This window comes from Phalangium opilio, unplaced genomic scaffold, assembly GCF_054372755.1.
Source record: "Phalangium opilio isolate 3A_F unplaced genomic scaffold, DU_Popi_V2 ptg000113l_1, whole genome shotgun sequence".
NCBI lineage: Eukaryota > Metazoa > Arthropoda > Arachnida > Opiliones > Phalangiidae > Phalangium > Phalangium opilio.
In genome coordinates this window covers 1,725,670-1,745,731 of record NW_028324209.1, presented here as the reverse complement: position 1 = coordinate 1,745,731, position 20,062 = coordinate 1,725,670, and the positions used below count along the sequence as shown (strand labels likewise).

The 20,062-nt window shown below is 36.9% G+C and overlaps 4 protein-coding genes across 5 annotated transcripts; 2 read left to right on the top strand and 2 right to left on the bottom strand.

The window, feature by feature from the left end:
- The first annotated feature begins 2,069 nt into the window (after nt 1-2,069).
- Nucleotides 2,070-6,356, top strand: LOC149623247 (uncharacterized). Its single transcript, XM_089853275.1, has 4 exons — nt 2,070-2,178; nt 2,267-2,343; nt 3,131-5,399; nt 5,514-6,356. The coding sequence occupies exons 1-4, from the start codon at nt 2,070-2,072 to the stop codon at nt 6,014-6,016; spliced, it is 2,958 nt and encodes a 985-aa protein (XP_089709401.1). The 3' UTR covers nt 6,017-6,356.
- A 368-nt stretch (nt 6,357-6,724) lies between these two features.
- Nucleotides 6,725-15,385, bottom strand: LOC149623246 (protein phosphatase 1 regulatory subunit 3B-like). 2 transcript variants are annotated; one of them, XM_089852304.1, is made up of 3 exons: nt 15,109-15,385; nt 9,216-10,921; nt 6,725-8,449 (listed from the first exon to the last, which is right to left on the bottom strand). In XM_089852304.1, the coding sequence occupies exons 1-2, from the start codon at nt 15,179-15,181 to the stop codon at nt 9,723-9,725; spliced, it is 1,272 nt and encodes a 423-aa protein (XP_089708430.1). In that variant the 5' UTR covers nt 15,182-15,385; the 3' UTR covers nt 6,725-8,449; nt 9,216-9,722. The 2 variants fall into 2 exon arrangements, with proteins under 2 accessions (XP_089708430.1, XP_089708431.1); XM_089852305.1 differs by lacking the exon at nt 15,109-15,385 and adding an exon at nt 11,727-12,060.
- LOC149623245 (uncharacterized) lies at nt 12,194-16,374 on the top strand. The gene is made up of 2 exons (XM_089852338.1): nt 12,194-12,233; nt 16,023-16,374. The coding sequence occupies exon 2, from the start codon at nt 16,054-16,056 to the stop codon at nt 16,366-16,368; it is 315 nt and encodes a 104-aa protein (XP_089708464.1). The 5' UTR covers nt 12,194-12,233; nt 16,023-16,053; the 3' UTR covers nt 16,369-16,374.
- On the bottom strand, nt 16,372-20,015 carry LOC149623244 (glutathione reductase, mitochondrial-like). Its single transcript, XM_089852303.1, has 11 exons — nt 19,398-20,015; nt 18,823-18,938; nt 18,683-18,752; nt 18,468-18,603; nt 18,339-18,393; nt 18,089-18,275; nt 17,886-18,020; nt 17,547-17,658; nt 17,327-17,458; nt 16,774-16,907; nt 16,372-16,705 (listed from the first exon to the last, which is right to left on the bottom strand). Exons 1-11 carry the CDS (start codon nt 19,524-19,526, stop codon nt 16,556-16,558), a joined length of 1,356 nt encoding a protein of 451 aa, XP_089708429.1. The 5' UTR covers nt 19,527-20,015; the 3' UTR covers nt 16,372-16,555.
- Nucleotides 20,016-20,062: the final 47 nt, after the last annotated feature.

Sequence of the window (20,062 nt, the reverse complement as noted above, 5' to 3'; positions counted from 1 at the left end):
GTTTCACTCAAAATAAACTACAGCTGAATTGGCTAAAATATTTCTTTGTTTTTTAAGCAACTACATTCATTGTTTCAAAATATTATTCTTTCGGAATTTGGGTAAATATTTTTAGTCTGTGTCTGCGCATAAATTTAACCAAGAAGTTATATCTAGTATCTCAGAGATACTGATATAACTTCTTGATTTAACTAAACAAAGACTTAACAATGACATTTGTGTCTTCAGAAGTCTATTAACTAAAGTGTTCCACTTAAAATCGAAGTTCGTACCATGGATAAAGAATGCGCGTGAGGAAATTTGTTTTCACGCTATAGGATAGGCAACTCCCTATCTCGAACGACAGCTTATTCTGTATATAATCTGTTGCAACATCAGTTGTCAGCACACGCAAACCTAGGTCTTTATGTAAGGTGGCTTTGTGCGTGGTGACAACAGACAAACGCAATACCAATTTCCATCATCTAAAATCTCGAGATTTTAAATATTGAAAATGAGTATTACTTTAGTCTGTTGTCACCACGCACAAAGGTAAGTTATAAAGAGAATTAGGTTTGCTCGTGTTGACAACCGAAGCTGGAACAGAGTATATACAGAAACTTCCTCACGCGCATTCTTTATCCAGTCTACGAAACGTTTTCCCTCATGCGCTAATCACGTAGAGGAAAATTAAATATCACGTGGTACGAACGAGTTAGACTTATGATGGTTTTACAGGAAACCCTTTACGATTTAATCACTTAACAAGAAACGTAGGATAATTAAAAAATTTGACTCCCTCGTATTCCGAGTTTATAAGCTAGTTGCGTCTTGCACTTTTTTACGTCCGAAAAAACCTTGAAAAATATTCAAATTTTGGGTAAAGTACAACGCCCGAAAAAATAAAATGGTAAACTGGCTTCTTGCAAAAGTCTTATATTTCGTGTCGTGAATAAAACCATAAAGCTATAAACTAATTTCACGGTTTTATTTTTATAAATTATCTTCGTTGTTTCGAAATAATTTTAAACGCCCATTTTATACTAGAAATAGTAGAAAACAATAAATATTTCACAAAATAATATTGATACTAAGAAATGACTTTCATGCATTTACGTAAATTAATTACGGATACGAAATTTATCAAAATCAGACGAAAAATATTGAAATTACTTAAAATATTAAAACATTAATAAAAAAGCTGTACTAGAAAATAATTAATATTTCATAAAATAATACTACTAATTAGAAATAACTTCCAAGTATCTAAATTAATTATGGCTACGAAGGAAGGCAAATTTATCTAAATCGGACGAAAAATATCGAAATTATTTAAAATATTAAAACCTTTTTTAAAAAAAGCTATACTAAAAAATAATTAATATTTCATAAAATAATGTTGCTACTAAGAAATAATTTTCATATAATTATGTATTTTAATTATAGCTACAAAATGAGTCCAAATTTCCCAAAATTGGTGAACAAATAACGAAAGTTTTAATTAGAACATTTAAAATCAAAATAAAATGAATTTTTAAACAAATATTTTTTTCTTAACCGATTTGGACGCAATTAATCTTATTTTTAAGCTCTAATTAAACTCTACCCTAATCTTTAATTACATAACTTGTTATTTTTCTCTAGAAGTCAGTATTTGTCCTCTTTAACGCCAATAAAAATTGGAAATCTTATCTTATAGTTAACTTAAACAACTTTTACGAGTGATAACTTTTAATCGGTGAAGTCAAAGAACTAGAGACCCAATGATATTATTCTGGGTTTTTTTTATTATTATTATTCAAATTAACAATTTTTGGAACACTCTTAACAAGTACGCGCGAGGACAGTGATAACGCAGTAGTGATTTTGCAAAACTAAAAAAACACTATAGAAACAATAAGAAAGTTTGCTTTCGGAGAAAAAAAAATATAGTGGAAATATTTGGAAAAAAAAATTGTTTTTAATTGAACTTAATTGCAAAACCAAAACTAAGAATCGTCTTAGGTGGTTTTTCGAGCGGCGCCAAACTGTATAACCTATTTTGTGACGCGATGCATTTGGATTTGGTACGGGTGTTATATAAACAGGATATGACAGATTGGAAACTGGTCGATTATAAGGGGTTTATCTACGTGCAATGTCATGGCTGTTCAATGGAGTACAAATTGAACAACATTAGACAATTCCGCGAATTGGATAGTTTATAAAACTGATTGATAAACGTGGATCAAATCTTGTAGCACCCTAAATCTTTGGTTTTGTTTATTGACCATTCATTACCCGTTAGGTTCCCCACTTATTGGAAGACTAATAAAGCTTAACGCGTGGTGTCCATTACGAAAACTTAATTGCTCTTATAAATTTGTAGATAGAAGCATGGTTCCAATTAATATATTCATTATTTTATACGGCTCTTTCTATTAAAAACAGTAGCGTTGCTAGGGTTGGAAATTGGGGGGGGGGCTTAATCTGGGCAAACTATTTGAAAGTTGTTATAGGAAATTAATAAGATAATTTTGCATAATTGGCTCATTAGAACATATGTAGACTTTTATTATTCTCCGAAAATTTGTGTCAACGTGGAATTATTCGTATTTTAACGATACACAAACTATTATTGATAAAAAGTACGGAACCGAGTTATTGACTATGCATGAGACATTTGTGGATGAATGAATCGCACTCGTCTTAAGTTTAGTTTTCGTTTGCTTTTAGTCGCCAATACTGTTTGATATTGACATTCATCTCTACAAAGATGAATCTTAACGAACTTTTAATTATAATTTTTATACACTATATTGCTACAGAATTTTGGGGGGCTACGACTCGCTACGAGCAATTTTTTGGTAGAGATTAAGGATTATTTTGAGGGGGCTAACTTTGAAATTAAAAAAGAAAAGACGTTCAAGCCCTTAAGCCTAATTTGAAACTAAAATTGAAAAGCGCGTGTAATTTTCCCTGACAATTTTAGCCAAAATTGTAAAGAATATTTTTTAAGAATTTTATATTAATCAATCAACTCTTCAACTTTTAGCATTGGAATTTCGTAAACGCAAGACATTCCCCCCCCCCCACCCTAGATATATCACATTCTTAACTTTCCCTGATTATGACTCATTTTTAAATACCTGACCTGTGGAATTGTCACGAGAAAGATTTATCGGCTTCAGAAGCCAACTTATGTGTAGATATAAAAATACATTCTAGTGGACTACTCTTTAACGCTCGGAGCTTGTGTGGTTCCGCTAAATTCTCGGAGTTCCGCTCGTTGGTCCTCCAACACAACCCGGTTCTAGTCGCCGTCACCGAAACCTGGTGGGCATTGGATCACTCTCCCAGTGAGTACTACATTCAACGGTACAATACATACCGCTGTGACCGCTCCCATTCCTCGGGCGGGGGTGTCGCGCTTTACTTACTCGATAAATACCCATCGCGTCAATTGGATCCTTCTGACTTCAACTATACTCCAACCGGTGCTAATTATAATGGTCTAGACATTTTAACAGTCCTCGTGACCCTTCCCCATGCTATAATCGTTATCAGTGTTATTTATCGTTCTCCATCCTATGACAATCACAACCCATTACTGTCTTACTTAACTCAACTTACTCATTACTGTGAGACCCGCAAACTCATTCTCGTTATTCTTGGTGATTTTAATTACCCCAAAATCGATTGGACGACTACCTCTCACCATCCGGGTGCTTCTCCACAAACAAGGTGCTTCCTTGAAACTATTATCCAATGTGACCTCGCGCAAATAATCAATTTTAGAACTCGTAATGGAGGAATTTCCTCTGACGATAGTACCTTAGACCTAATCCTCAGTACTGACGCTAATTTTGTCTTTAGTCCCTCCGCCCTCCCTCCACTCGGCCATAGTGATCATAATATCATATTATTTTCTACCAACCTATCTAATTCCAACTACCTCAAGCGCCCAATACGAAATTTTTTTCGTTGTGATAAGGACTCCATCCAAGCCTTCCTAGCATCCGTCAATTGGGATTATCTCCTCAACTGTGATAACCTTGATTCTACCTGGATTGCGTTCCACTCACTCATGGCGGCTTGCATAGCAGCCTTTGTACCATTTCGCACCTCACCCAAACCTAAATTCTGCCCTCGTACCATTCGGTCGCGTAAATTAATGACCACCCACTGGCGTAAACTCAAATCTTCTAAATCCCAACACGCTTCAGTCCTCACAATTGCCACCCATCTCTCTAACTACCGCAAAGCCCGCAACGCCTATACGAACCATATCCGCAACACTACGCGCAGGCACGAAACTATCCTCACATCTCAATTTGCCACAAACCCCAAAGCCTTCTATGCCTATGTTAACAAATTCAGAAAATGCAGATTTCCCATCCTTCAATTACAGTCACAATCTGGAACCTTCACCACAACTAATCTTGAAAATGCTGAAGTACTAAATGCTTACTTTGCCTCCACGGTAGCTGCTCCAACTGCCCTACCCTTCCACCAACCCCCCGATTCAGCCTGCCATAAAAGCCTTGCCAATTTCGAATGTTCTCCCCTTGCCCTACTTAAAATTCTATCAACTCTCAAAACCGATAAATCACCTGGTACTGATGGTATCCACCCTCTATTATTACGCAACTTTGCCGCCCTATTAAGTCACCCTCTTCACCGTATAATATCCGCCTCCTTCTCTTCTGGTATTCTACCTGCCCATTGGAAGGAGGCGAATATTACACCTATATTCAAAAAAGGTTCTAAGACTGAAGTCTCTAATTATCGTCCAATTAGCTCCCTCAATCAGGTCCCTAAAATCGCCGAAATTTTAGTTTATAACCAATTATTAGATTTTCTCGACAAGAATACTTTCTTCTCCCAAGCCCAACATGGTTTTCTCCACAAACACTCATGCGTGACTAACCTACTTGTAGCTACACACCACTGGACCAAATGGCTCGACGATGGCTTTAGCGTCGATGTAATATACCTAGACCTAGCCAAAGCATTTGATAGCATTCCCCACTATAAACTACTTGAGGCCCTATCCAAAGCGGGAATTACTGGCACTGCGCTGTTATGGTTGACTAATTACCTATCCCAACGCAAACAAAGGGTAATCTTCCAGGGCCACCATTCTTCTTGGGCTTCTGTTGAGCAAGGTGTCCCTCAGGGTTCGGTCCTAGGTCCCCTCCTCTTTAACGTCATTATTAACTCACTTCCATCTGTTGTGAAATCCGCGCTCGTTCTGCTTTTCGCAGACGATACTAAACTCTCCCATCGCATAAAATCTGCTCTAGACTTAGCCAACCTCCAAGCGGATTTGGACTCTGTTGAAGTCTGGGCCACTAATCATGGCCTTCGCTTCAATGTGGACAAATGCGCTGTACTCCACCTGGGTTCTTCTAACCCGCATCATACCTACCTTCTCTATGGTAAGCCCATAAGAGGCACCCTATCCGAATCCGATTTGGGTGTCACCATGGAACCCAACCTAAAATTTACCTCTCATACCAACAAAATCAGTAAACGTATTCACTCCCTTTCAGGGCTAATTCGTCGTAATTTTAATAATCGTTCTCAAAAATTCATCAAAATTCTTTACAACGCCCTAGCTTTACCAATTATTGACTACGCCTCCCCCATATGGACACCGTCGTCCTCTTCCAGCATTACCACCCTGCAAAAGGCTCAAAATAAATTCACTAAATTAACCAACAAACTTGAGAAACTCCCAGCCCCTACAAGATTATCGAAACTCCAAATCGACCCAGTCCACACGCGTCATTTAATTAATAATCTCTGTCTTTTACACGATTTCTTTAACAATAAGCTCGCGCTGGATATCGATACATTCTTCCAACCGGCACCCTTATCCTCTACTAGGGGTCACTCCCTTAAAATACTAAAACCCAGAGTGTTGACCTCAGTCCGTCAACATCACTTTACAAGCTCGGTCATCTCTGATTGGAACGCACTCCCAGAATCAATAATCTCTATCCCTATAAGGTCTAAATTCCGCGCTGCACTTTCTCAACATTTTCACTTGTAATCCAATGCACTAGTCACTCCCCCCACTCGTCCTGGAAATTCCTTCATTAATTAATTACCTACAACCCCATGGTAGTTAAATCTTAAATTAGTATATACTCTCATGACCAATTCTTCTATTCCTATATTTTAATTAAATCCCCTCAAGCGCTTGGTCACCTTAAATTCTCAATATTTGTTTACTATTCTCAAGTCAAATTATTAACTAATTACCTATAAGCACTTTGTTCACTTAGATCTTAATTATTGTTTACTGTCTCATTTTATAATCGTTACCAAACTCATGTTTAAAACCTTTAATTAATCTTAAAATCTGTTTGCTATCCTCCTGTTTAAAATCTTTATTTAATTATACATATGCACTGTTCATTTAATTTCTAATATTTGTCTACTATTCTCAATTTCTCATGTCAAAATTCAAATCATTCCGTCCGTACCACAAAAGCCTAAGGCTTGCATGTACGTTGCTAGTCCAAATAAATAAAATAAATAAATTTCTCTTAGATTTTGAAATCCGAATTTCCCTTACTTTTGAAATAATTTCAAATACATTTTTTTCGTAAACACTTTTGATAAATCAACAATATCAAACTCAGACATTTGCTATCGAAATGTGCAGTACTTAATAAAATATCAGATATAAAACTCCCCCAGCAACAAAGAAATACGATTAAAAATATGCTTAAATTTAAAGATAAGTAAATACGAATTTGTTGCATTGTAATATTTTGTCTTTATTTATAATATATATAATTTATGCCATTATTAATTATATTTACAATGGATTGGCACTTTTATTTTGGAAGAAGAAGAAGAAAACAACAAAATAACAGAGTATAGGCTAGGGAGGCGAAATATTACATTTGTACAAAAGAAATAACATTATTTTTAACTCGAAACTCTAGAGAAAGTTTGCGAAAACACTTCCAAGCTTTTTTGCCTTCCTTTTTCAATAAAAAAGTTTAAAACATTTTCATAACCGCAATTTCAATCATTCAAATTTATAAATATTTGTTAGTTTTTAAAATTATAAAATTATAGAAAACACTGGGTGGTTCACGCGGTATAGGGGGCTTTTTTTGGGGGGGAGTATAGAATTTAAGCCATTTAGTTATACGTCACAACCGTTAACTCGTCTTCCTATTGGCTGAATATGTTAAATATGGCACTTCCATTTAGAATTTTTCTCTGACGGAATCCCTTTATCAAAATATTATACTTTTCCTTATCGTAGCTTATTGTGTAAAATGTATATAATATTATAAATGGACCATATTCAGGTACGAAAGTACATAATCTCTTACGATTTAAGTTATATTTTGTTTAAAAACCTTTTAATATTATTTCCGACGGTTATTTTAAGCAAATAATTAAAAAGTACTCAATTATTACGAATTCAAAGTACTTTTTTTTGGTAAAATAAGCTATTTGAGAAATATGCCATATTTAATTATAAGTAGAATAGAATTAAATTCCTTAGATTGTTTTTAATTATTATAAAAAGTTGAGCGTTTTATTTTAAATAATAATTAAAAATTTATTTAATGCTAAGCCTTTTATAAATTTAATTTACATATATTTGATTAAATTCAAAAAGGGGGTTTAATTTTCTCTTCTAATTCCAAGTTCTAAATTTCTTTTTAAAAGTAGCGATTTTAAACAATTTAAAAGAAAAATAACTAAATTTATAAGGAGGTGGGGGGGGGGACTATTTAAAATGTTTTTGTTTTTTCCATTTTGAAATTTTTTTGGGGTTTTGCGGCAAAACCATATTTTTTTTAAACATTAAAACAAAACTAACAACTAATAAAACTTGAACTAACGAGGGTATAGGAACCATAAAACCTTGAGGAAATTTAAATTTTATTTAAGCTAAACTCATTGTGTTTGGGGGAATTACTACAAACTATCTAATGTCAAAAATAGGCTTAGCTACTTATGTATTTTTCTCGCGCGTTTTCATCTGTTGTGACAGACATTTTGTCTTCATAAGGGGCCCAGGAACATCTTTTAAAACTATTTTTAGGAACAAAGTCGTTCGTCTCCACGCCAAGTCGCCTACTTCCGTTCTGAACTGACATTCTTAAAGTCTATTTTCGGACTATTTTTACCAAGGCTTAGTACCGTTTCCTCGCTGCGAGAGGAAGAAGGTTTAGAATTTCACGCGAGAACCAGCTCAACGTAGAAACATTTTCCGATTATCCAAGCAGCTTTTTCACCAATCTTTCATCGGTTTATGTTCAGCTCAAATGAAAGAACAGTACAGTTGTAGTTTCATCGTAACAAACACCAGATCGACTTGGGAGGAGCATCATCGATTTATTTTGGCGGGAGACTGAATAGAGCTCCGTGTGACGTCACATTTTGGCGGAATTGAGGTGGCTGGAGACTTCCATATTTTATTTTTTATTTATTTATTTTTAATCAAGGTCACCTAGGCAACGGGAAAAAAAGAGAAAAGGGTTAGGAAAGAGTCCCACTACGTTTACTTTCAATGCGAAGCTGCAATTTGATAAATTTTACTTAGGCCTTGACGTTTTATAGAATAATTAGGCTTAACACGCTGTTTATGTTGCGTAATATTATGTTATGACGGGGTAAACCAAAGGCAAATAGAAATAACAGAAAGTGAGGTAGTTAAAAGGAGAGAGCAGGCTTCACGTTGCCTTTGCACCAACGAACGAAATATGGCACTAAGAAATAGTGATAAAAACCAAAACTAGAGGGAAAGCCTCGTAAAAATTACACTGGGCACCCTCTACCATTTCTATTTGACTTTGGTTATACGACATCTTTCAGCATTGAAAATGTTATCGACGAACTTTGATAGCTAACCCTGAAAAATAGGCCTAATGTAAAGTTTCGTTCAAATTGGCCTATTTGTCAATGGAAAGCCACATTTTCTTAGTCATTTTTGTGCATGAAGCCAACTACCACGAGAATAACTTGTTTTTAAGTTTCAATTTAGGTTATATAGTTCATATCAAAAAAAGATAGATGATAGATTTAAACAATATCTATTTGAAGGCCCTTAACAACTAAAAAAAATCGAGCTTTAAGTAACAGATTTCAACTACAACTGGAGTAGGCAAGGCCAAGTCCTTCACATCCCTCAAAAAAATTATCTGCCATCCATTATCAACTTAAACACGCAAAGGCCCAATTAAAATTAATTAGAAAAACATTGATAGTATAGTTACCTTTGAACGACAGATTAAGAATGTATCTATTCTCCAATCTCTGGTTTTGACGTAAATAAACATCTCAAGACAACATTTCGAAGATATAATCCTGGATATTCTGAAGAATGGTAAGTATTCCAGTCGGTAATTTTAAACATAAATTGCTGCGAAGTGCGTGTTTATTTGTTGAACAATATAAACTTAGCGAACGAAATATTGTTTATGTTTCAGATCACGTTATTTTTGACGAGTTCCAAATTTGTTTCGCGAACTCCAAAAATAGTTTTCTCAAAATGAATTGATCATGAAATAATTTGTATTGTATTAGATTGTTTATTGATTCCTCGTTTGTTTATCCATCTTGAAAGGTTTCTTTTTATAACGTTGTTGTAATATTATTATTATAGGGAAGACATTATTAAATTTGACACACTTGAACTGTCAGGAACATTGCGTGCATTGTTTGATATTTTTGATAACATTTTTAGCATCTTTTAGCGTGATTATTGTTGAATGAACTGAACTTCACCAGTATGGTGAATCGTTGATTAAGTGATTCCAACTGGCGAATTCGGTCCATTTATCAAAATCAGCCGTTACTGGATCAGCGAATCTAGGGACATCGGTATACCTAGCCATAACTGGATCCATGGCCGGTTTTTCGGGTTCAGGAACCGGTTTTTCGACCAAACGTAACCGGTAATTGGTGCCGCCATTGCTGTCCCAAAATTCATTACCGTCGCTGGAATATTTGACGCAAAATTCTACAGTTTCGTATTTGTCCGCGGTTTGTGGAATAGGTTCGCTGAAGGAGAATGTGTCGTATTGGCAAGCGAAATTGCTGTCCAGTCCATTAGGGACGTAGGTACATGGGGAATCTTTATGGCTTAACCATCGGTCGAAGGTGAATCTGACAGTGACCTCCTTGTTGAATGAGATGTTCTTGACCTTAATGGTTCCCGTGACTAGTGGGGCGTTTTCGCCTTCCTCTTTGACTATGACGTTCTCCAATGACACATTCTCTCCCTCCAATTTGTGTCTGAATGCGACGTAATCGGAAGCCGGTTGCGGGAAAGACGGTTCCCAATGACTCTCCTTCATTTGGCCACCACGTCCTACTCTAAATGACCTTCGACTCTTGACCCCTCCACAAGCGAACCCGTGACTAAGGACGCTCTTTCCGGTAACGTGTTCCAAGAAGGTGTCCGTCCATCTAGGCGGACAATCCGAGGGTTCCGTCATAATCCGAACGTGGGCCAAAGCTAATCCTTTGTCATCGGCGAACCAGACTCTCTTTTTATCCCGACCGGACGGACTAGTCGGTGACTCGACCTCGGGTACGACAACCTCATCGTCGACCGGTGATTGAACAGTTTTAATCATAAGTATGGGTCGGATCGGTGTCGTGACCACCGTTCCTTTGACATTGTCGTCCCGACTGTCGCTGGTGTTCAGCGCGTTTAAACGAAGCATGTTTTTACGCGAAGGAAAGTGGTGGTGATTTCGGCCCGTCGGCATGTTCTGGTGATTGTACGCGTAATGAAAATCCGCCAGTGCCGAATGACTGAAAAGCGGCGGACTCGCTGACAATATCATATCCAAATCTCCGGGCATCTGAGAAGACGCCGTTTTTAACTTATTGTTGTTGCTGCTGCTGCTGCTAATATTGTTAGGTCCACGAAAATGCCGGTAAACCACGTGATTGTATTTCCAATAGTATGTATCTGAAACAATAAATCTGAATTAATAAACAATGAAGTTTTAAGGTTGAACCTCTAAAAATCTATGTCAAATAGAAGTATGCACGACAATGAAAATAAAAAACCAAAAAAAAAAAAATCCAGAGTTAAAGGTTGAAGACCCACTTCATTCATAAACAACAACCCACTGTCTTATCACTAAATTTCGGGAATCCCTGTCACTACGGCAAAACCCATGACAACACCCCAGGAAAAAAATTCATCAAGAATTTAAGTCTCTAAAATGACACCAGCCATAATCTTTAATTAATTCTAGCTTCACTAAACGCGTGTCGCTAAACGTGATAGCCCAAGTACCCGCCCACTGTAATGTCTCCTCCGTTAACAAACGACCTTGCTCGTAGGACGAAGTCATCTACGCAGCAAAACCAACAGCTAGACTGAACAGTTCACTTTCCCGCAATGCATGATACTCCTTAAAATCAATGCCTGGGATTTCCCGGTAACCGGGCCCTTACAGTATGTTAAACCCAAAAACAGAAAATAACCTTAGTTTGGCGCCGGTATTCCGCAAAACCCTCGTCGACATTAACCTAATTTCCATATACTAATTACAATTATACACACGCGTTTGGTAGATACGTCCTAGACCCAATTCGGGTTAAACTTTCTCGTTTCTCTAGGCCTTTTACTACATTCGCGAGTAGTCATTTCAAACAACATGTTTACAAATTTGACAGCCGCGTATTTGTCTATACCTTAACCTATAAAATTATTATTTGCGCGTAATAATTAGGCTTGGGAAACATATTGGGATCAATAGACTTACCATTTAATTTCGATGGTCGATTTAATCTGGTTGAATTAATTCTCGCGTTATGACATCCCAGTTAAATTAAACCTAATAAAACGCGGTGTTCAATTATGCTAGAGTTCAGTTTTAACTTATTTCTTTCAATATATATATATTTTACAGCGCGCGAATACGAAATGTTCCCGTTATAAAACGCGACGAGAGTTCTTAAACACGCTTCCTTCCTCCTCGAGTTTCGAGTTAGATATGAAAGGAATTGAAGCCGGTTGCCTGCACCAGTATGGCCTAGAGAATTTCTCCCAAGCTAACCGGAAAAGCATCCCGAGTTCACGTGCGTCGCGTAATCCAACCAATAGCTAAGGCTTTGATAAGGATGTTGAGTCTCTGTCGAGTCTTCGCTAGTGAAATATCGACCAATGAATTTAGCCGCCTAGTTCAGTGTTTCGCGTGTTAATCTAAGTTATACGAAAAACTAAGGATCTTCAAAAGCGAGATACTTCGAGAACGAGACACTCACTGTGGGTATGAACACGAGAAAATATGTTGGCAACTATGCCAAGTGACTCTTTTTCCGTCAACCTTTGGACATCGAAGCTAAAAATATATTACAATTTTTTTTTTAGAATTTAATATTGGGGAAAAAATTGGGGGAGGAACACGTCACGAGACGCGATCGAGGACGAGATCGTGATTGTTTGGGTTATGATTATGTTAAAGTCGCCGGGTACAATCATGCCTTGCCCATTGAGACAATACCCTCTTGACACAGTCAAGGTTTCACGCAATAAAAATAAATTTTGCTCGGAGATCTAGGCCTAATACGTTTTTAGACCAATTTAGGCTTAGGTAAGACTTGAGGAAGAATGGGTCTTCGGAGATTCTGGAACAGTTGTCTATTTTTAACATGATTCTTAAGCTTAATTGCGGGAGATACGACGTCGCCATAAGAGTATTTGGTAATTTATTTAAGGCTTAATACTATGTTACTGGTCTACTATTGTAATTTAAATAATTCTTAAGCCTAAATTTCTTTAAAACTTAAGCGACTTATCTTAATGACAGCCTTGATGTCAAACTAATTAACACGGAAATAACAACTTCGTAAATTAATTAATGTCAGTAAACAAGAAGGGGGGAGGATAGTGAAGTCGATTAAAGTATATTTATAGAACGAAAGTTATCAAATTAAAAAGTACAAGGCAACACTCGGGAGCTAAATTAGTGTCGAGAGGCTAATTGGAGTTATCGAAGATTAATTTTAACCCGCTTCTTGTCGTCTCGTATTTGGGGAAAAATAAGATGCAACACGGGTATATTACGAATTGCGTCATAGGAAAGCCGGCGCCAGATATGTCAAAACCGGGGCTCGTGCGCGAGACGTAGGGCTCACGACGCATGCACGTGGATTTCCCAGAGAGATTCCGATTTTCGAAGTCCCTTTAAACGCCGGGTTCGCCATCTAAGGTATAAGATCCCAACAATTGAGAGATAATATTCTCTTTTCCCTGTGTGTCTGTAACACACCTGTAACTATGCCGTCGCGAGTTTAATGACATACAACTCCGATCCTCCCACCACTTTGAAGTACTTTTTGACTGGAAAACACAGTCTTTAGAGATAAACTTTTTATAGGCTAGGAAATATCTAATAGACCCTTTCTATGTAAAACAAGAGGTAGGAAACCCTCTGTATCCTGACGCGCTCTCTCTCTGCGCTAAAAAGATGGATGGAAGGCGAAGTTTAGTTATATCGAAGTGGTCTATATAATTTCATTGAAACAGATCACACCATAAAGCAATAAAATTGTTTGTGAAAACAACTTGGAACAGATAACCTTCATTATCAGTTATATTTAAGGGGATTTTCAGGGGTGCGATAAACACGAGTAATGTGACCTATGGCTCCCATAAAACCGTCTCTAATATCAGTTTTCTACAGGGAGACTTAAGTATTTGGAAAATTTTGATTTTTCATCTTTAAAAGTAGGCTTAACTCAAGGTCATTGTTAGATAGTTACGAAGACAACAGTTTGAAAGTCTTAATATTGACAAGAGATTAAAGTTCAACTTATTTGACATAATTACTAGCGTACGAATTTTCTTTCAAAAAATTAAACAAAATATGACCCTCAACTTTTCGTTGGTTTTCGTGTCCCGCACCCAAGTTCGAGTATCTCACGTTCTTACCGCGAAAGGTCATCCTAATTCAAAAACTTACTAACTCAAAAAAAAAAAAAACTGGGCTTTCATTAAAATTACAAAGCCTTTTTCAATCTGAAACCGACCGACTCATGCACGAGAGGAGAGAATGTAACCCAGTCATTCGCAACTTGTCTAGAAATTCTATTGAATGATTTTCGCAATTGATTCGAGACACCAAACTAGAGTTCCAGACAGATAAGGGGTTATAAGAAGCTCCGCGATCAATTTCGGGGTTTTTATAGTATGTCTTTGACTGATTCGCGATCTAAGACAAATTGCTAACTTAAGAAACATTTCACCTTCATTCTAACCTAGCTGCTAACCAATCATGGACTTTGTAGTTCTATAGAGGACCAGAAATAAATTCGGAATGACCCTGAGAATCCTACCTCACCCCCTCGCTATAATAAGCTCCTGACGACTGCTTTAATGTTTAAGGTTAGAGGGCTATGATTTGTGAGATAATTTACGAGTCTATATTGGTGGGTCAAATGCAGGAGGAAAGCAGAAACCCATCAATATGTCTACCAGAATTGAGGTAAGACTTGAGGGTGTGACGTAGTATTCATCCAACTGAAAGGTCTATCCCCTATAAGTTTGTAAGCTCCATGCCAACTCGCCCATAAGCAATCAAGAAAGCAATATTTCACGTTATTTCATATTTATGGTACATCCGAGATTACGAAAATTTTGTAACTGTCGACAAGTGAGATAACAGTTCCAATTAACTTTATAGGGTTTGGTTCGCTTGCATTTTTTCCTTTTAAGTTTGCTAATTATCTAGTAATACGACTTCCTCCAATAATAACAGTTTCACCAAATGGTCTATTCTACTTTTTTAACCCTAATTCGACCTTTAATTTGAATTAAAACTAAGTTAAAAATTCCTAGAAACAGCGACTAGTACTTCGCTAGGCGATAATAACAAATTTTTGGCAAGGAACAATTTCCAAAAAACTCACCCCCACAATAATCCACTAGAGAAAGTACGCGAGGAAAACACAAACAAACGGCTAAATTTAACTTAAAATTGGGGTCAAATTCGGGTCAACTTAATACCCGTACAAGGTTTCAAAGGCCTAATTTCAATCAATAAGTGGCACTCGTTCAGAAGCCCCATTACTATGTTTAATTTTAAAACAATAAACAAAAACGGGGGCATGAACAGTATTTAAAACTTCAAAATATTGACTTACGCATGGGGTTTTTCTTAGCTGCAGTTCTCGGATAACCCCGAAGTTCCTCAGATAAAATCGTGCAAGTTGACATTTTCGGTTTTTTTTATAAACTTCAGAAAATGGAGTTCAATCACGAGACGTCCGCCGCGAGTTTAAGTTAATTTGAAAGTATTTAGTCCGAACAAAATAAAATTGAAACTAACTCAACACTTCCGAGTCCGCCTATCCATTCTAACAGAACCATGCACCAACTAGTTCCATGACAGAATTTCAACTGAAAACGTAGAGAATCCCACGACCTTCCCGCTCTGTCAATCCAACGCGTATTGGTCTCAAAAACGTTCATTTTCAGACTTATTTTTTCTTGTAGACCAAAAATACCAGTGGGAGGGACGACCTTTGAAAAGGGGTACAAAATGAACCACTTGGAAGTCTGCCAAGTATTTTTTTCAGCTGAACTTTTACCGTTTATTATCTTATCACGGGCTTTTTTCAATTAACGTGTTTATTGTTGACTATTTCGCAATGTTATTTCAAGTTGGCCAAATTTAAATTAACACGTCACGAGTGCAAAGTTTATCTATTTCGAAAATGTTTGGTATCATAGTCCGAGAACACGATTTTAACTCCGAGATAGTTTTGTTTTTATTTTCACCTTTTCTTAACAGTGACGTCAAAAACTCTCACGTCAGTCGGTGTCAAAGGTTAATTTGAAAATATTACAAAATTAACTCATAAGACACAATTAATGTAACTTACTTGGACGAATTAGTATCTCAATGATGTTTACTTACTATATTATAAAGAAGGTTCTACTTGTGGTACTACCATTGTTAGTAAATACAACAAAAACCCGGAGCGCGTAGCTCTGAACTTAGAATGACATTGATATACTAAAATCCCTAATCAGCCCTTCCCTCGTTACGTTTCAGAGTTCGTTCCTTAATCTCGACTAATTTTCCAATGTTTCAAGCCGTTGAGTTCACGAGAACGACGCCGCATAAGGATACGACGTACTTACAACAACCTCACGTCACTTGGACAACACCCAACGGATTTACCATGGACTTACCAGTAACTGTCCTGTACCAAAGATTCCTCTACCCGGAACTGGCCCAGAGGTTTGACAGTACCGTTGTTAACAACGCAACATCCGACGCGAGTCAGGCACCAAACGGACGACTGTTACAAGACGTCTTAATTAATCTCGAGACCATCTTCGAGAAGGTATATATTGAAAGGACAACTGCTAAAAATTACTACAAATACAATTACTGAGTATACACTGACATCGTAATTTGTTTTTAAAATAATTATGAGATTTGTATAAATGTAAATAAAAGTTTTGGATTTATGTTCAATACATTTATTGCACCCATAACCAACAATTACTAAAAGTGAAAGCTACCCGTAGTTACTTTGATCTCCCTAACGCCTCCCTTTCGGTGATTTATAATTGCTATTTCTAACGAAAAAGTACAATTTCCTCAGAAGATGTTGGGTGTATGGCCACACAGTCATCGAACTGACTCTTAGTGGCGCCCATTTTGATGGCAACCGCGAAACCTTGAAGCATTTCATCGCTACCATTACCCAATAGATGGAGTCCAATTACCTAAGGGTGTTAAAAGGTATTCAAATATCGCCTATACTGATGTCCTCAAGTTGAGCGTAAACAAATACCTTCTGGTCCGGTCCCTGACAAATTAACTTGGCCACAAATTTCCCCTTCTTCTCGGTCATATTGTAATAAAGCGGGGTGAAAGCCGTGCGATAAATTTTCAAGTTTTCACGTCCGAATTTCTTCACAGCTTCCTCTATCGGGTGTCAAAGAAAAATATTGCTAGATTACTAAGTTCATCATATGAATTTAAGTCAAATTGAAATTTATGAGTTCTTGGGCTTGGGAATATCGTAACATAAAATAAAGTTTGTAAGCCTTTGAACGTAGGTGACCTTGACCACAAAATTATATAACAAAAGCAAAGAATGAGGAACAGTTTGTCTACTGTTCAACCAGGAACGAAAGATTTATTTAAACATAACATAGTACCATGGACATGAATCAATACTATGTATTATGGATTCCCATCTCTTATCTTCTAAAAGGCATTTCACCTAGGCACCCGTTGAACAGAGAAACAAATATGACTTAAACCCCCCCCCCCCGTGCCCTTTTGGTCTAGTTGGGAATCCATAATAAGTAGTATTTTTACACATATCCAGGGTTCAATACCTTCAGTCAAACCAACAGTGCCAAGAGGTGGATGGCAAAACACCACGGATGGTATGTTAGAATAGTCCATTTTCAAAGAGGGTTGGTTGTCAAAAAGACGATGCGCCAAGATTCTGCCAGCTTTAATCGCAACTAAATGAAGATCAGAGAGAAACCTTCAAAAATCTCCCACATGATTGTTGACAGGTTACTAATAGAATATTTATAATCATGTCCCTACCCGGTGTCAACAAGTATTTACCACACACGTCACCCAGCGCGTACACGTTGGTAGCTGATGTATTTTGATACTCGTCAACCGCTATGTGGCCGGTTTCATCTAATTTTACACCCTGCGTTTATAAAGTTAAGCCTAATTTAAACTATGATAGGAATTATTCAAGAGAATTTGGTATTTTGTTTATCTTGATATAAATATCTCAAAAAATCGCGAAAACATCGAAAGATTACGAAAGTTCAGTTAAGAATAACTTCCGGTGTTGGAACTAAATCTAATTTTGGAACTGTTGTTTTAAGTTCTCAGTTAAGCCTAATTTAACAAGATATAATGATGCATTACCGCCGCGTCAAGACCAATGTCGATACTGGGCTCACGTCCAACTGCCCATAAAAGACATTCGACGTCATCTATGACGTCTCCAGTTGCTAGAGTAATGGTCAGTGTCTGGTCACCTTTCTTGACCACTTTTGTGATCTTAAAGTTTATTAATTTTTTTAAGAATGCCTTCTAGAAGTCCAGTAATTACTAGAGTTAAGACCTACCGAACTGTTTTTGCGTAAATTCAACCCAGATTCTATAATTTGTTCAGTAAGGGCGGTGCTTAGGGTAGAATCAAAGTTCCGAAGGACCTTATCTTTACGAATAACGAAATGGACCTCCGACCCTAATTCATGCAAAATCGTGGATAATTCCACGCCGATGTACCCTGCTCCGACCACAACGGACTTTCTTTAAATTTAAAATATACTTAAGATAACTGATTCGAAACTAAACGCAAGTTTTGTCACTAACTTCGGAATGTTTTCCAATTCAAAAAACCCATCGCTTGAAATACCATACTCAGCCCCTGTGGTTCAAACGTTATGTCAATTTTATTGTGGAAAACCCAACTTTTAAACGAGATTCTAAATTTATTTTCACCCTGTATATCTTTGGGTATGATAGGGGCACCCCCAACAGCGATAAGAATGTGCTTCCCTTTGTATATTTGACCTTGAACTTCTAGCGTTCGATCGCCTATAAATTTAGCGGCGCCTGTGATAACTTCAACCTGACTCTGAAATCGCATTTTTTTATTCGTCAAAGGTGGGTAGAAAAATTAACAGATCCTCTAAATGATAAAAAGGTAGACATACTTTCTCTAAACTAGATTGAAAAAATCCATTCAATCTTGCAATGTAAGCATCTCGTTTTTGCTTGAAACCGCTTGAAAATGTTAATTTTTGAGCGAAAAATTCTCAATTTTAGGCCACTAAAAATATCAGATGAAAATTACCTATAATCTAAACCACGAAATTCAGTATCTATTCCGTATGCTTTATGTTCTTTGGCTGATTCCACATGTTGTGAAGCGTAGAAACAAAGTTTTTTTGGAATACAGCCAACATTTATCTAAAGAGATACAATTTTTGAAGGAATATTACTGTAAAGATAAACGTTAAATACTCCTAAAGCATTGCCGATAGTTATTTTTAATCTTTTATGAGTTACTTTTAAGTCTTGGACTTCGTAAAATTATATACAAAAGACAGACAAACTTAGATAAAGTCACAAGCTACATTTAAAAGTATTGCTATGGTTTGGCGGGAAATTACATCCTAGTGCGACTGCGCGCGAGCTCCGATTTGTAAGGGATGTCCTTCGAAATAGGTGGTTTGAATATCGCGGCTCGCGGAGTCGCGGGGCATTTTTCCGCCAAAAATAAGCAATGCTTTTTGGTCTGGTTTATGACTGGTACTCTGTTGTCTGTCTTACATCCCTGTCAGAAATCTATTTATATGGTTTATCATAGTCATAAATGCGCCTTCCTCGAAATATTAAGGAAAAAAATTAACTAATAATTCTACTTACGCATGTTCCACCCATGCGTTGTTTCTCGATTAGGCCCACTTTGACCCCAAATTCGGCAGCTCTTATAGCGCTGGGAATTCCACCTGACCCTCCCCCAATTACCAAATAATCGAATTCTTGGGAAGACATTTTTTAACTTCGAATATGTAACAAATATGCGCAAAAACCGACTGTGTTCTCACCCGGTTGAATCCCAAAACCGAATGACAAAGCGTTTCGCTTCTAAAGTCAAGGGCATAAAAAGAATCCGTAACACTATCACTAACAACATTACATGAGAGGGTGAATGGATTGGGTAAGGCAAGTTAGGCCTTGCAGCGATTTCAGGAGCTCTGAAGGACAGACGAATTTCAAGATAATCAAACAAACGTTTATCTAAAGAACATTTTCGTGTTAACGTCAAAAACTTAAGAGCCTTGAAGAGGTTTCTAATAAGAACTTGTTAGAGTCACGTGGCTTCATAATTGTCCGCACACTAGACAAGTGTTGCCAGTCATTTGTGAGTTCGACAGTACCGATATTAATAACGCAACATCTGTCGCGAGTCACCTACCATATGGACAACTGTTACAAGATGCATTAGTCAATCTTCGAGAAGCTATATATTGAAAGGGCAACTGCTAAAAATTACAACGAATACAATTACTGAGTATACACTGACATCG

Coding starts and splice junctions, on each gene's coding strand:
- LOC149623247 (XM_089853275.1), top strand. CDS start 2,070: ATGACAGATTGGAAACTGGTCGATTATAAGGGGTTTATCTACGTGCAA. Junction 2,344..3,130: donor TTAATTGCTCTTATAAATTT/GTAGATAGAAGC, acceptor AATTGTCACGAG/AAAGATTTATCGGCTTCAGA. Junction 5,400..5,513: donor TCATACCTACCTTCTCTATG/GTAAGCCCATAA, acceptor ACTCCCTTTCAG/GGCTAATTCGTCGTAATTTT.
- LOC149623246 (XM_089852304.1), bottom strand. CDS start 15,181: ATGTCAACTTGCACGATTTTATCTGAGGAACTTCGGGGTTATCCGAGA. Junction 10,922..15,108: donor AGCTAAGAAAAACCCCATGC/GTAAGTCAATAT, acceptor TTATTGTTTCAG/ATACATACTATTGGAAATAC.
- LOC149623245 (XM_089852338.1), top strand. CDS start 16,054: ATGTTTCAAGCCGTTGAGTTCACGAGAACGACGCCGCATAAGGATACG.
- LOC149623244 (XM_089852303.1), bottom strand. CDS start 19,526: ATGTCTTCCCAAGAATTCGATTATTTGGTAATTGGGGGAGGGTCAGGT. Junction 18,753..18,822: donor TTTCGTGGTTTAGATTATAG/GTAATTTTCATC, acceptor AACATTTTCAAG/CGGTTTCAAGCAAAAACGAG. Junction 16,908..17,326: donor CACTGTTGGTTTGACTGAAG/GTATTGAACCCT, acceptor GACACCCGATAG/AGGAAGCTGTGAAGAAATTC.